We start from the raw sequence: 16,284 nt of genomic DNA on the forward strand, positions 1-16,284 counted from the left end.
AGCAGCCAGTGAGTCTAGTGACCAGTGTGCTGTCCCCATGCCGGGGGAGCATCGCAAGCCGCAATGTAAGGATTTATGATACATGATGCAAATGTATTGTGATGGAGGACAGGGCACTTCAGGGGTAGCAGTGCTACGCACCAGAAAGATATGGTGTGAAATGTATGTGAGTTAAAAGTGCACTCGAGATGACACCGTAGGTGTGGTGAGTCCGCAGCGACTCGGAGCTGTGAAAATTAATAAGAGCTCCCATCTACCATGTGCTTTTTATAATACTGGTGTATTCTTATGTAGCAAGTAGCCTTTGAACTCCCTCAGGCTCCATGTAGTCACTGTGACTGCTTATCCTAGAGCAGTGTTTCCCTACCTTTTCAGCCTTGCGGCACCCCTGGGGAAGATTCTTATGGCGCGGCACCCCTACCAAAAGGGGATGTGGTTGGGGCATGGCTATTGTATGGTCAGGGGCGTGGTTAGGGTGTGGCTTATTACAACATTTTACTTGACCTCAGGGAATCACTATGTACAGGGGATGTCTAGCCTATACCAGTAGTACAAATATAATTATATATAGGACATACTTATATTACCCCAGCATGCTCCATATCACTATATACAGTAGATGTCTAGCTTATACCAGCAGCACATATATAATTATATACAGGAGATACCCAGATTACCCCAGCATGCTCCATATCACTATATACAGGAGAGATACATCCCCTATATATAGTGATGCTGATGTAACTTGGAAATGTCCTGTACATAATTATATGTACAGCTGGCATAATGTATACCACCTAAACATACACGATTACATGCAGTACATGGTACATACCTCGTTGTACCGCATTTACTGCTCCTCTGCTCTCATCCTCGGGTCCCGACACTATCACTACAGGGCCAGACGGACATCCATCCAGACCCCAACACATTGCACACACAACTCCACTACATCCATCCTGATCCCCACACATCACGCACACAGCTTCGCTACATCCATCCTGATCCTCACATATCACACACACAGCTCTGCTACATCCATCCTAATCCCCAGACATCACACACACAACTCTACTACATCCATCCTGATCCCTACACATCACACACACAGCTCTGCTACATCCATCCTGATCCCTACACATCACACACACAGCTTCGCTACATCCATCCTGATCCCTACACATCACACACACAGCTCCGCTACATCCATCCTGATCCCCACACATCACACACACAGCTTCGCTACATCTATCCTGATCCCCACACATCACACACACTGCTCTGCTACATCCATCCTGATCCCCAGACATCACACACACCTCTACTACATCCATCCTGATCCTCACAGCTCCACTCACTCACTCACTCACTCAATCCATCCATTCTGACCCCCAAAGCTCCACTCACTCACTCCATCCATCCATCCTGATCCCCACAGCTCTGCTCACTCACTCAATCCATCCATCGATCCTGACCCCCACAGCTCCACTCGCTTACTCCATCCATCCATCCTGACCCCCACAACTCCACTCACTCCCTCCATCCATCCTGACCCCCACAGCATGAACACACACACGCACAGCAGAGTCCTACATTTACTGAGCTCCCCCATGGTCATGTGGTTCCTGACTCCTCCCACAAAGGGTATCACATAACGTGACATCATGAGAGGTCAGGACTGCCGGGGGAGGGTTAACCAGCAATAGGGGGCAGTGCAGGCTCTGTGACGGGCTTCTGGCAGACTCCAAGTTGTTGCACACCAAGAACACAGCTGACTGGCTGAGCTGTCACCCCTCTCACTGATAGCACCCAGGGCCGGCCAGCCCTCCCGCATTCACCTTGTTACGCCACTGCATCGAGGTACAACAGTACCGATGTTATTTCCAGCCAGAGAACCGCGGCACCCCGCTTGGGAACCACTGCCCTAGAGCTATGCCCCTGGCCAAAGATGTCTAGGCAGCAAACTCTGCAGCTCTCTGGAAAAAATGTCATGATGGTCTGGGCTTGATAGAGAAGGAAATTAAACAGAAAGTCTACAATTAAAGAACATCTGTAAGTCATTGATCTAATTAGTTATTTATTTTGTCTGTGACTTTGTTTTTTAAAATCTGTTAAAAGGGAACCTGTCATCACATTTGAGCCCCATAAACTACATTGGGGAGTTTGTGGAGTTGTGTTTCATACTCGCCGAGAGCCCCATTCTAGCACTGTGTCCCCTCAAAGTTCGCAAGCGCCAGCAGCTTGACTCTTTCTGTATGCGTATCTCCTATAGAGATGAATGGGAGATGCTCGTACACAAAGAATCAAGGTATTGTATATGTGAACTTCGTAGGGACACAGTGCTGGAAAGGGACACCTGGTGAGTATGAAATGTGGCTTTCTGGACTCCCCGTTCCATCACATTTGAGACCCTTAATGTAGTTTATGGGGTTAAAATGTGATGCCAGGTTCCCTTTAAACCTCTAACTTGCAAGTTAAGTACTTCTGACCTTATTCAAGGGTTTGAAGGGGTACACCAAAACAGTGTGTCCCAGCCATGCTGCTCTCTCTCATGGATCTCATAGACTTCTCACTTGCTATTTGTAAATGTGTGTGCTGCTCACAACTTCCAGGGAGAGTTGGAAAGAGTGTTACATTCACGTTTCTCTCTGTGCTTTGCTGAAACACTAATAAATAACTCTGTGTTCTTTGGATTAAACAGTTGGAATGCAGATTTGAATAATTCAATCCTCTGCTAACACAAGAAGTTTTAAAACCATTCTTCCTTCCTTCTTGGCCACATGAGGGCCACCAGCTGCCGCTAAATATTCACACGGAACCCAGGAGAGGAACCGATCTGGTGCATAAATAGCTGAGAATAAAAAGCATTTGTTGGACATTGCTAATAATTAGTGGGACGAAATGTAAAAAGCTACATAAAAATAAATGTGCAGCAATCACAATGATATGTGCTCAGTTTCGTATGAATCATGTGGTTAACAGCTGGTTAGGAATACACGTTTCCAAAACGAAAAAGAGCCCCGGCGCTCGCGGATTCCCAGGATATTTAACGGACCCAAATGCCCATATAATATAATTATATTTTTATTATTGTAGACATTAACTACGCGTTTCGGCGGTCTCAGCCGCCCTCTTCAAGCAATGGTTAGCTGGTTAGGAATATTATTTAGGGGGTATTCACACAGGTGATTTTTTTTAATGCAGTTTCTGACCGATTCTGAGTAGACAGAATTTGCAAAGAAAAGAACCTGTTAGTTGAATGGGTCAATTCACAAAAGCCATTGTTCTCTTGGATCGATAGTGTAAAGGCCCTTTTACATGCAACGACTATCGCTAAAACGGCCGCACAACTTAACGAACTGATGCCATTTTTGCATAAAATTACAACTTTGGATAATGGCTTTTAGGCCCCCTGTCAACAGGCGTGATTCCGTCGGCGGTAAATCGCAGGCAAATCACGCTGTCTGAAGCTTTCCATAGCGTTGCTACGGAAAGCGCCGGCCCCCTGTCCACGAGCGGAGAATCATTGCGATTCTCCACTCACGGACAGCAATTCGCAGCATGCTGCGAATTGCAGCGATTCTCCACGGCCAGCCTATATGTAAGATAGGCTGACAGCGGAGATCCATCTGCCGGCTCCTTCTTCCAGCTGGCGGCTCCCACAGCTGAGATCCGCCGCGGGATACCGCAACGCCTGTGGACAGGCAGCCTTAATCCTCCCCATTTCCCTCATTAGCTAAAGTAAACTCAGTAGCTGCTGTTTGCTCAGGCGGGTGTGTGTTTATGCGAGGGATTATCTGACTGGTAGATTCCATTGTCTTCTTTAGACATTAGTAAACAGTGTACTCATTACGTATGAGGGCAAACACAATGAGTACATTGTTTACTCCTCTCAAGTCTAGAAGCCACTCAAAAGACTGGACGAATTCCATTCAAATGAAACTAATTTTGAGCGGCTTGATGATGCTTTTTATGCCGGCTAAAAAACAGCGGCAATCGACAAGTGTACGAATAGTACACGACTGCCCTTGCTTACGTGTAACAATTATCACTCACTTTCGGATGTTTAAACAAATTTTGAGTGATAATCGTTGCATGTAAAAGGACCTTAAGCTACACAAATCACTGTATGCCTTATTTTTATGTGATTTTTCTTCAGGAATTGCCCATTATTTTCTGTGGAAACGTTCAAAAATGCATTGCAATTGCATATATAGCAGGAGCATTAATAAAAGACACCACAATGGCATGTCATACCATTTACATATGTGAGTGGGATATGCGCAGGTTACTGTGGGAACCACATAAAAAATGAACTAGGAAGTACAGAGCAGAGAAAATCAGAAAAACTGAATCGAGAAATCAAGAAAATTGCATGGAAAATGGTTAGTTTTTCACTGACCAAAATCGCCGGGCCTGTGTGAATACAGCCTGAGCAGTACTCTTCAGTCCTGCAGGTTGTCCCAACCCCTAGGTGGCAAGATCTTAATCATATGGCATTTCGCTGCCCTGTACAGACTGGAGAAGCACACTGCTAGTCTGACAATGATCTCACCTTCTGACTTCTGTTTGGGATTTCTGGATCTTTTGACACTCGAAGACCTTACTGCAGTCATGGTGAAGGCCACAGCCAGGAGCTCCCAGATCATTTTCATGGTGTTCAGTCTTCTTTGGCTCAGCTTTAAATCCCAGTTTCACCATGTCTCTGTCCCTTATGCCTTCTCACTGGGACGACTAATCCAATGCTTCTAATGGCATCTTATTCAAATCATACAAAATATTTTTCAAATTTTTAGTTCTTTTCTGTGACTTATGTTGATATATGGTGCAAATTTTTGGTTCCTTAATTATGTAAAAAATGACCTGAAAAAAAAAAAAGCTTTTAATATGTTTGTTTTTTTCTTTATGGAATTAATATGAACAAAATATTTCTCAAATGCTGTATTAATGTTTGCTTACTTATAAAGTAAAAGCGGAATCTAGCATCATTGTAATACATACATTTCATTATCCTATTTGCTCTCAGAACTATTTTTTTACTTTGCTCACGGACGTACTATAAATCTGGCGTTATCTGGAAACTGTTAAAAGACAAACAAAATTCTGGCAGTCTTTATTATGGTTTTATGTTGATTCCAAATAGCAGCTTAAAGTGAACCTGTCACCAAACCACAGGCAGCATGAACCCAGGACAGATCTGCAGTTTCCCCATAAAGGTGTGTAGGGTAACAACTGTTTTCAGGTTTAGAAATATGTTATAATGGACTTGCCGAATACCCCCGGTGTGGAGGAGTTGGTTCAGCCTGAACCCCTGGATATTGGTAAGGAAACCCCAGAGATGGAGTTGAAAGGTTGATATAAAAGGAGGGAGTTGGTCTCCAGCATAGGGTGTCTGTAGCACGTGGAGATCTAAGGGGAACTGCCCCTGGCAGTTGGGCAGATATTCTCCTGCAGGCCAGAGAGCTGCTTCATACCAGCAGGTGGCCAGATAATAGTTATCAGTACTCTTTATATATTTCTCTCTTTCTCTGGTTACATGCGGTTCTTGTGCTATACTCCTACGCGGTTTACCACACTCCTATGCGGTGCCGACATATTCAGGTTTCCACACCCAGTACGGGTAACGTCTAGAAGGAGGGTTCCTGGCATGGCTATGTCCTGGCATGGACAGCAGACCACCTTTCTTTCTCCTCCATACTTCCTCACTGACTGACTCCAACCGACTCCCTCACTGACTGACTTACAACTCCCGACTGTGCTCAATGAGCGCTATGTACTAAAAAATGAAAGTGGAAGTGTTTCATGTGACCCCCGGGAGCCCCCTGTTATAGCAGAGGTAAAGGGTCCTAGCACACCCTGATCAGCTCTGCCAATGACTATTGTCACTATAGTGGGATGTTTTCCCCTGTAACTGTACCTCCTATGGATGTCCCAGCTACAGTGGAAAAGTGTGAAATAAAAAAAAAGACCATTTGAATGAACTCCAGAAGTTTTTTATGACGTCATGGGGGTCATAGAAGCTAAAAAAAAGTAGTTACAAAAATAAGTAAAAAGAATTACAGAATAAAATAAAAATATATATGTAAAAACGAAAATGACCCAAAGCTGACACCAAATAAAACCATCGCCATATGTTCCCTGTAAACCCAAACTATACATATTATATATCAAATATAAAACAAAATGAGGAACCCATTCCAATACCTTACTTAAGTGTACATATACTTATTTAAAAAAAACTATGAATCTTAAAAAAATAATTTTTTTAGCTTTTTACCCCCAATAAAACTAAAAATCAAGAAAAAAAGTCAGTGAAAAAAGATATAAATAAAAGTCTGCATCCTGAAGTACTTCTCACCAACCGCAACATCTGCATTGAGGTACCACACTACATACTTCAGAGGCCAGGACTACTACCCCCACTTTTGTTTGGTTCACCAATTAGTTTCAGTCCCAGACCCACCTTTCCACCTTTCCACACATCATCACCCAAGGTATGTTCACTACCACCACCTGAACAACTAGATTCAGTAGTATCTAGATTGTGATACCCATGGACTTCTGGGTCAGCAGATTGGAATATTGGCCCAGTTTGCTACAGGTGTATAGTGGCCCAGTGCCTACTTTCCTAGCCCACTACACAATGTCATACATGTAATGTCTTGTCTTGATGCACTGTGCAAAATGTCATGTCATTCTGTTGTGGTAGTCGGAAGGTCCAGCTGCATGGGTGCACCTTCAGCCCTCATGTAGTGAAGCATGGAAGAGGAGGAGAGGTTTCCTGTCATGGATATAGTTGTGAGGAGAAGAGGAATGAGTCCCCCCTGAGAGGAGTGAGAGCAAGAGCAGTTGTGAGCAAGTGCGCATCAAGGCCCAGTGCAGAGGTACTCCTATTATCTGTTTCACACACCCGCGTGTCCGGAAGTCTGGGGCCACCTGGTGGAGGTACTCTATAGTCATTGTTCACACTTAAGCGTCCGGAAATCTGAATCCCGCTGAGTGGAGATATGCATCTTTAAATAGTCACACACTGGTTGAAGTCTGGGTCACTGTGTGGAGGTACTACTGTCAAGTTTATTCAATTGCCTGCACTGTCTCTTCTTCAAAGTGTGCCTTGTATTGCTGAAGTTTTCAGTAAAGTTATTTCCAGACTCTGACTGTTCCCAGGGACATGAGGTACCTAAACTATCTGTGGCTCATTTATTTTCCTCGCCGATGTTCATGCCGGGGGGTACCGGACCAGTGGTGTCACCTGTGACAAATCCGTCTACTCCTGTTATCCTGTTTATTGGGCATCCCCATGATGGCGGCGTCCGGAAGAGGCACAGCGCTGCCCTGGCCTTGGCTACGTGCGTCCCTCTAGGAGGGAGCGTAGTAAGTGCCGCCATGACAAGCCAGCATCTTGCCCTCCCAGCTCCTCAGCGTATGCCCTGTGTCCGGGGTTACCCTATGGGATGCTGCAGGTGTACTTTACTGGTCACCCTCCAGTGGAGCACCAGAGAGGATATTCAGCATGGTAGGTGATGTCATCACCCTTAAGCGAACAAAGGTACTATTGTATCTTGTCACCACTGGATGTAGGGGTGGAGACAAGATTGACAGGCCGGTGACGCCCCCTGTTCCTGAGTCACTGCAGAGCTAGCTTCCGTAAAGGTCCTTGCAGCCCACTAACTTTCCCCCTGTCTCCCTGCTCTGTCACTCGGCGCTGAAATGGTTCTTGGCTCATGGCCCTGATTTCACCTCCCCGCTGCTGCTGCCACTCTCCCTTCCTCCCCGCTGTCTGTGTCTTCCCCGGCCCTGATGTAACCTCCCTACTCCCCGCTGTCCGTCTCCCTTTTCCCAGTAACCTCCCCACTGCTGCTGTCACTGAGCCTGCCTCCCCGCTGTCCGTGTCTTCCCTGACCCTGATTTAACATTCCCTCTGCTGCTGCTGTCACTGTCCCTTGCTCCCAGCTGTCCGTCTCCCTTTTCCCAGCCCTCAGCTCACCTCCCTGCTGCTTCACTTGCTGCCTGCTCTTCCGCCTCCATGCCTGCTGCTTTCACTTGTCGGCAGTCTGCCTTCTCCCATCTCTGCTCCACCGCTGTGCAGTTCCCCAGCGCTAGCCTCACATTAGTGCTGACAGATGATCTTTTCCTGCACTCAGAGCCGGAGACGAAGAGCGACAGAGTTGGTAGCCGACACATTGCAAGTCCTAGCAGCGTGGGGACTGAACTTCGGCTTGGATGGAGGGTTAGGTTGAGGGTTTGTTTAAGTGTTATGGTTAAATTATTAGCTATAAATGCTTCCATTTTGGACCATTTTCAGCTAATAATGTAAGCCTAACACTTAAACAAACCCTCACCCTAACCCTCCATCCAAGGCAAAACTCACTCTCCATGCTGCTAGAACCTTCCTTACTGCAGTCCATCAGGACCTTTGGGGTGTACTCTAGCCCTAAGCTGTCACTTTAGGTCTCCACCCATTATTCTGGTGGTGACAAGGTACAATAATTCCACGAACAAGAGTGTCTGCCAAAAGCTTGGATAAACTAATGTCAGTGAAAATGAATCAGGCACGGGTCACTGAGGATTTTAAAACCTCTGTGCTGGATACCACTGATTGGATCTGTTATTGCTACTATCGACTCGCAACTACTACTACCCCACACCCCCCACACCCCCACTGTCACCTCGCTACTACCACCAGTCCACCACACCTGCAGCCGCCCAGTACTACCAGGCCTACACAATCACAGATCTCCTGTCCATTGTTTTATGAATATTTCACACCAACTGGAATATTCTGCAATATTGTTGCGGAATATGCCATCCTGCAGGATATTCAGCACCAAATTCGCATTGCTAAAGTGCCGATTTTGATGTGGAATTGAAAATAGCAGACTCCTGCCAGCAATTTCATATCAAAATGTGCAATTAGCTCTGTGGACTTTGGTGCAGGATTCAAGAATGGCGTATCCTGTAATGCTGTTGTGTGTTATTCTGTCCCTTGTGAAAGGTCACTGATACCGTGCTGTTAATGCAGCTACTTCTACCACCACTCCTGCTGCTGCTACCAGGCCTAGACAACCACAGATCAACCCACAAAGCAAACAAAGATGCATAGATTGAAATACCTAAATCGTCCAATGTGTTCCAGATGTGTTCTCTCTCCTGCACAATTATACAGTGTTTCACACATCTCCTAGTATATTTTGCCCACATTTGCACGTCTCCATTGACTTCTCTGGGGGCTCTTTGAGTGTGTAAATGAGCAAGAAAGCAGAGAATATTGAGTTTTTTTCGGGACCGAAAGATACACATATGTGAATGAACCCAATGAAATCACTGGGTTCTATTTTTTGCATGTTGCGCCGGCCATAGGGCTCCTACTCACTTGCGTTTTTTTAATGCTGCATTAATGCTGCGTTTTTTAACGTGATTGTCAATGGGACTTTCTAATGTTAAAAATGCAACGCAAGTTTGTGCTTTGCGATTTTTGTGCGATGCGTTTTTAACATCAGAAAGTCCCATTGACATATGCATAAGAAAAAACACAAGGGGGTAGGAGCCCTTCAGGTGCGTACATTCAGACGCTGCGGTTGTACCATGTTTTCAGAACCTTGTCAGATGTACAGCATATCCTTTGGAGATGGTTTTAAAAGTCCAGATGGGATTAACCCTTTCAGTTACTATGTGTTTGTATTCTAGAAGAGCAAGGATTTTAAATATGCACTTACTAAGTAAAAATGCAGGTGTTGGCATTGTGGAGATGAAGCTGAGACTCCATGAGCGGTGCGGAGGAATACACTGAGTTGTATACGGACTGCAGCTGACACTGCATAGATAAGAATAATCAGCAGCACTAGTCTCCGTGTAGCCCAGAAATACTGCAGGCTGGAGCGTCATGTAGCCCAGAACTAGTGCAGACTGATGGGTTATGTAGCCCAGAACTACTGCAGGCTGGAGGGTCGTGTAGCCAAGAACTAGTGCAGAGTGGGGGGCTCATGTAGCCTAGAACTAGTGCAGGCTGGAGGGTCATGTAGCCCAGAGCTACTGCAGGCGGGAGGATCGTGTAGCCTAGAACTAGTGCAGACTGGAGGGTCATGTAGCCCAGAGCTACTGTAGGCTGGAGGGTAGTGTAGCCCAGAGTTACTGCAGGCTGGAGGGTCGTATAGTCCAGAGCTACTGCAGGCTGGAGAGTCGTGTAGCCCCGAGCTACTGCAGGCTGGAGGGTCATTTAGCCCAGAGCTACTGCAGGCTGGAGGGTCATGTAGCCCCATACTACTGTAGGCTGGAGGGTTGTGTAGCCCAGAGCTACTGCAGGCTGGAGGGTTGTGTAGCCCTGAGCTACTGCAGGCTAGAGGGTCGTGTAGCCCAGAGCTACTGCAGGCTGGAGGGTCGTGTAGCCCAGAGCTACTGCAGGTGGGAGGGTCGTGTAGCCTAGAGCTACTGCTGGCTGGAGAGTCTTGTAGCCCAGATCTACTGCAAGCTGGAGGGTCTTTTAGCCCCGAGCTACTACAGGCTGGAGGGTCATGTAGCCCAGAGCTACTGCAGGCGGGAGGGTCGTGTAGCCCAGAGCTACTGCTTGCTGGAGGGTCGTGTAGCCCAGAGCTACTGCAGGCGGGAGGGTCGTGTAGCTCATAGCTACTGCAGGCGGGAGGGTCGTGTAGCCCAGAGCTACTGCAGGCTGGAGGGTCTTGTAGCCCAGAGCTACTGCAAGCTGGAGGGTCTTGTAGCCCCGAGCTACTGCAGGCTGGAGGGTCTTGTAGCCCCGAGCTACTGCAGGCTGGAGAGGTGTGTAGCCCAGAGCTACTGCAGGCTGGAGGGTCTTGTAGCCCAGAGCTACTATAGTCTGGAGGGTCATGTAGCCCAGAGCTACTGCAGGCTGGAGGGTCATGTAGCCCAGAGCTACTGCAGGCTGGAGAGTTGTGTAGCCCAGACTTACTGCAGACTGGAAGGTCGTGTAGCCCAGAACTAGTGCAGACTGGGGGGCCATGTAGCCCTGAACTACTGCAAGCTGGGGGGTCATGTAGCCCAGAGCTACTGCAAGCTGGAGGGTCATGTAGCCCCGTACTACTACAGACTGGAGGGTCGTGTAGCCCCGAACTACTGCAGGCTGGAGGGTCGTGTAGCCCCGAACTACTGCAGGCTGGAGGGTCGTGTAGCCCCGAACTACTGCAGGCTGGAGGATCGCACTGAAGGACTAGTTACACACAATTAGGTTTGCTGGGGTTTAAAAGCAGAAAGTAACAGAGTGTATTGGGAGGAGAAGAGGAAAGAACAGAGAACAGAGATTAAGAACAGATGTGAGTGGTAGGGAGGAAAAGCCGAGCGTGGGAAAGAATGGAAGAAGGAAAGGAAAAGAAAGTGACAACAGAATCAGTGAAAAACACACTCAAGTTTCTATCAGTTTTTCAAAATTTTTAAGCTTGTAAAAGTGCCATAAATTTCATGCATTTTTTGCAAGCCATTTGTGTTTTTTTTTCTTGTTTCTTTTATACCATCATAGATTTTTTTCTTGTGCAAGGCAAAGGGAAAAACCTGTACTCAGAGCCTTCTGCGTTTTGAAAAAAATGCCATGGACCCCAATAAAATGCACCAAAAGGGAGAAAGAACGCAAAAAAAAACTGCACTGGATTTTTTTCGGAAAGCGGTAAGTGTGAAACTCCCCTTAAAGGCTCTTCCAAGACTTTACATTTTATCTATTGATGACAAACAGGTTATTAATAGATGATTGTCGTGAACCTGCTGCTCGGATCCCCGCTTATCAGTTGATTCCCGGCTCCGCTGTAACTGCGGTCTGCACAGGGAGCAGAAAGGCGCAGCTCCCATTCTGTTCAGTTTGTACAGAACTGACAGTGCAACTAACCAATCAAAAGCGTCAGAGGGTCTTCAAGACAGGTTGTGTGCCTTTTTACACATAGTGGAAGGAGAGCCATCACGTAGGCATGCGGCAGTTTATTTACAGCAGGTTTCGGGAGCCAAGTCCACACCAAATATGGCGGCTGAAAAAGAACTACTACTCATTACTCCGCTGAAACCCTGCTCCCCCGCTGCCACTACAGTCCTCCGGTAGCTCTGTTACTTTGCAGTGGTCATGTGGTTGTTTAGCCACATGACTGCGGTAGCCAATAGGAGGCCTGACATGGGGTGTCATCAGTGACTTCCTGTAAACAGGCCAGGGCTCCTATGTTAGAAGCCCATCTGACCTGTTAATTGGGTTTCACCGGGCCAGAAAATCACTGTAAAAGTCCAAACAATTGATATAATGCACTATTTATCATACACAGTGAACGCTAAAAAAGTGCACAATGTCAGAACTGCAGGGTTTTTTTTTATTATTCTGGCTCCTAAAAAATTGAATAAAAAGTGATAAAACAAGATGTAACCCAAAGTGGTATTAATCAAAATAAAGCTTGCCTCTCAAAAAATAAGCCCTCACATAGCCCAATAGACTAAAAAATAAAAAAGTTCTGGATCTCTGCATACGGAGACGGAAAATAATTTCTCTTTAAACAAAGTTTCTTTGCTTTATAAAGTAGTAAAACAAAAACTGTATAAATATGATATCGCCGTAATCGTACTGACCAAAAGAAGACACTTCATGTGTAATTTTTACTGCACCATGAATATTGTAAAATCTAAGCCACCCAATGGTGAAAACACTTCTTTCACCTCACTTACAAACATTGAAAAATTTTACATTATGCTACATACTACTTGAAAATTTTGATTTAGCTATATCGCTGATTTCACAGTATGCATTACAAAGGGTGAGAATCTGTGTGGTTCTGGATGGGGCCCAAAAGAAATTGACTTCCTTTATGTGTATGGGTAATGTAGACTCTAGGGACACACAAACAAGAAGTGGGTGGAGCTTCTAGTGTGGATCAGAGAGCAGTATTGGCAAGCTGAGACTGGTTCACAGGTCAAGGAACTGGGCCCAGTTCACTAGTAGGGTTAGTACTTGACTAGCCCTCACATTTTCATGCTTGTGTTTACATTAGTCAATTAATTGGCCCTAGTGAACTTAGAACCAAAAGGAAAACAATCCCTCCTTCTACTGCCATTGTATTCGCCTCTACACTGTCCCCTGCTCTGTCCTCCACTCTGTCCTTTGCTCTGTCCTCCGCTCTGTACTCTGCTCTGTCTTCTACTGTTTCCTCTGTTCAAGTGGAGGAGGAGAGGAAGAGTAACTATACTGTCTGCTCTATGACTTGACTCTCCCCAGCGCTCGCCTATTTAGTGACCACTTGACTGTGGTGTTAACACTGGCCAAGTTGTCATGCTTTAGCTAACTTGCTTGCCTACCTGACCAGTGTAAACCAGACCTGAGGGAGAGACTGTGTTCAGTTCAGAAAGGACGGATTCTACACGAGACCGGCACGCAGGACAAAGTTATCACCAATGGACTTTTAGGCAACCTTCACACATGACATCTGAGCTGCAGAACTTCTGTTGAGTTTCTGCAGATGAGCAGAGTTACCGAGCTTTGCGGAATTAGCTACATATTATTTTGCAGAATTTGATTATGTAGTTCTGTATTTATGTGCAGATTTTTCGCAAAGGAATGTGTTCTTTTTTGTGATCTGGTAGTTCCTGCACTGAGGTCAGACTCGCAAACTTTATTTTCAAGCATCAATAAACGCAGATTATCAAGCAAATTCAATACGCTTCTGCAGAGCAGCTAGAAACACAACGTCACTTTATTTGTAGATTATGGCACGGATTTTATGTTACCCACTGATCTCTATGGGGAAAATCTGCAGCAGATACGCATTTAGAGAAGCTCCAGATTTCAAAACTGCAGTGTTGTTCAAATCTCATGCTTTTCCGAAGCAGAAAAATCCACGAAGTCTGAAGGGGATTTGATAAATATCATACACTTGCCTAGTACTGTAAATACTGTGGAAATTACGCCTCATTTACTGACCGTGTGAAAACATCCCCAGGCCTCTTTCACACGGGCGTCGTTTTGACGATGAGCAGGCACGAAAAAAAATTGCATGTAAAAGAACCTACGGCTTGCGCCAAAAAAAATCCAGGCCCAAAAGATTTTTTGACCCCGAGATTTTTCTTCGTCAAAAGATAGGACAAGTCCTATCTTTTGACGGCACAACCCGGCGGCTCTGTAGTTTTCTATGGGAGTCTATGGAGCCGGCCAGTAAAGGGAGGGGGAGGGAGTTTAGCAGCACTGCTAAACAATGACAGCTGCCCCTCACTGATAAACTCTCTCCCCATCCACACAAAAAGGGAGGGGGAGAGAGTTTAGCAGTGGCTAGCGCTAGAACAATTAAGGGAATCCCCGCAGGGATGAAGGGAGCCCCTGGTGGGATTAACTTCATTTTTCTAGTGGCCGAGGGTTTTTGGGTCTGCGGCATCAGTGCACTGCAAGAAGCAGCAGCAAGCCATATAGAGTCGCGGACTATAGCTGCGATCAAGTTGTTCTCGCGATTTGACACTCCAATAGCCACTTTTTTTAGTGAGGCTATCAGAGTGTTAAACTGATGCCCATGTGAAAAAGGCCTTAGAGTCTCCTATCAGGAACAAGTCAGATGTGGATTCTTCAAGTAAGTGTAGATACATCAAAGACCCGAGTGGCTGCAGCTGCACCCCGGACTCCTTACAGGAAGATGCAGTCATATCTTGGCAGCATCTACCGATGGATTTGCTGTTTCTGTGGCGGTCACAGGAAACGAGAATCGGGCTGCATCTCTGTTTGTGGTATAGACCACTACCACACTGTGCCATAAATGTTCTGTGGACCACCTGGGGGTGAGCGAGCCCAATTCATAGATTAAACTGTGGACTTATCCATTGACTGTCATAAAGATCCACTTATACGGCTTCAAGCATTAGTTCTGAGTTTGTTTCTTATATTACATCTGGACATTACTAGGTCAATTATCTAAAGCGATAAAATGAAATACATCCATTATTTACCCCCTTGGGTACCAGGATGGTTTGGTCTTAAAGGACCAGAAACGTTTTACGGATTTTACCCATGTGTTGGTTTTACTGACCTATTTTTTTATTTCAACTACTAAAATTGTTTGGCCAATTTTTTTATATCTGTTTTTCACTTAATTTTTTTCTGATCTTTTTCTTGTTTTATTGGGGTTCAAAAGCTAAAAAAAATATTTAATTTTATAGTTGTTTATTTTTTATTAGTATATTTACGCTAAAATAAAGTACACCAATGTATTCCTTGTTTTGTTTTGGATGTTTTGAAATATAATTTGTATAGTCTCAGATTACAGAGCGTCGGCTTTGGGTCATTTTCTTTTTTTATATATATATATATATATATATATATATATATATTTATTTTTTTTTATTTTTATTTTTTTATTTTATTCTGTAATTTCTTTTTACTTATTGTTGCAACAATGTTTGTTTTGCATCTGCGTCTTGTCCCAGAACAAAATGGCTGTAGCATTGCCCCTGCTTTAAACATGAGGCACATCCATAAACTAATGTCCTCAATTTCCCAGCGAATGGTTTTTCTGTGACGAAACTGTCAAAGCGAAGCCAAGTGATACCCATACACCCTTTACACCTCCCTGATGGAACTAATGAAGCAAAAAAGAGCCAAACAATTCCGCGGAGCCTTTTTTCCCTGCCATGCAAGTATGGTAAAGATTTCGAGTCAATTTGAAAAGTTTGGTTTATAAGCTGATAGCAATGTTTTTCTTTGTCCTCTTTTTTGGAGTCATTCATCTTAACTCTATCCAAATTAAATTTCTCAAGAAGAACAAAGGAGAAAATTTCTACGTACTTGTAATTCTAAATCTTCTCCTTCATCTCCTGCTTAAGATGAGCCCTATAGTGGACCGTGAAAACACACTTAAAACTCTCTGAATTTCATCATCCAACTACCGCCGTCACCGACGAGGAAACAGACATGACCAGGGCGTCTGGACTCCCCGTACCAGCCCAGATACCCACAGGAGAGCTGCTAGTCGATACTCCGACACATTGGCTCAATAGTTGATGCATCCCAACAAAAAACCGAGACAACCTGTCACTCTGCACAGAGTGAAAGAGAAGGACAGAGGGGAAGAGAAGGAGAGACAGAGGGATGTGGTATCTCACCAGACTTCCTCTGGTCAGGTCCCAGAATAGCCGCTCGGCCAGTTCCATGACGAAAGTTGTCCTTAACCCTGGACTCCTGTCTAGAAAGTTCTGGTGATATTCACCCAGGGCTGATGTCCTGATGGTCCATTATGTCCCCTATGGTGCCAACATTCCCTGGTGCCGTTCTCTCAGAACCATTGCAAACTGGCCTGGCTGACTCAGTAGGAG

At 45.3% G+C, this 16,284-nt stretch overlaps 1 protein-coding gene across 2 annotated transcripts in view; it reads right to left on the reverse strand.

The window, feature by feature from the left end:
• The window catches only part of ADAMTS10 (ADAM metallopeptidase with thrombospondin type 1 motif 10), a 114,547-nt gene that overhangs the window by 72,708 nt on the left and 25,555 nt on the right, over positions 1-16,284 (reverse strand). For both annotated transcript variants that reach the window (XM_066574189.1, XM_066574188.1), the window contains exon 2: positions 4,556-4,863. In XM_066574189.1, coding sequence (XP_066430286.1) covers positions 4,556-4,655 — 100 coding nt within the window. In that variant the 5' untranslated portion in view covers positions 4,656-4,863. The remainder of the gene's footprint in view (positions 1-4,555; positions 4,864-16,284) is intronic.

Source organism: Eleutherodactylus coqui, chromosome 7, assembly GCF_035609145.1.
Source record: "Eleutherodactylus coqui strain aEleCoq1 chromosome 7, aEleCoq1.hap1, whole genome shotgun sequence".
NCBI classification, from domain to species: Eukaryota; Metazoa; Chordata; class Amphibia; order Anura; family Eleutherodactylidae; genus Eleutherodactylus; species Eleutherodactylus coqui.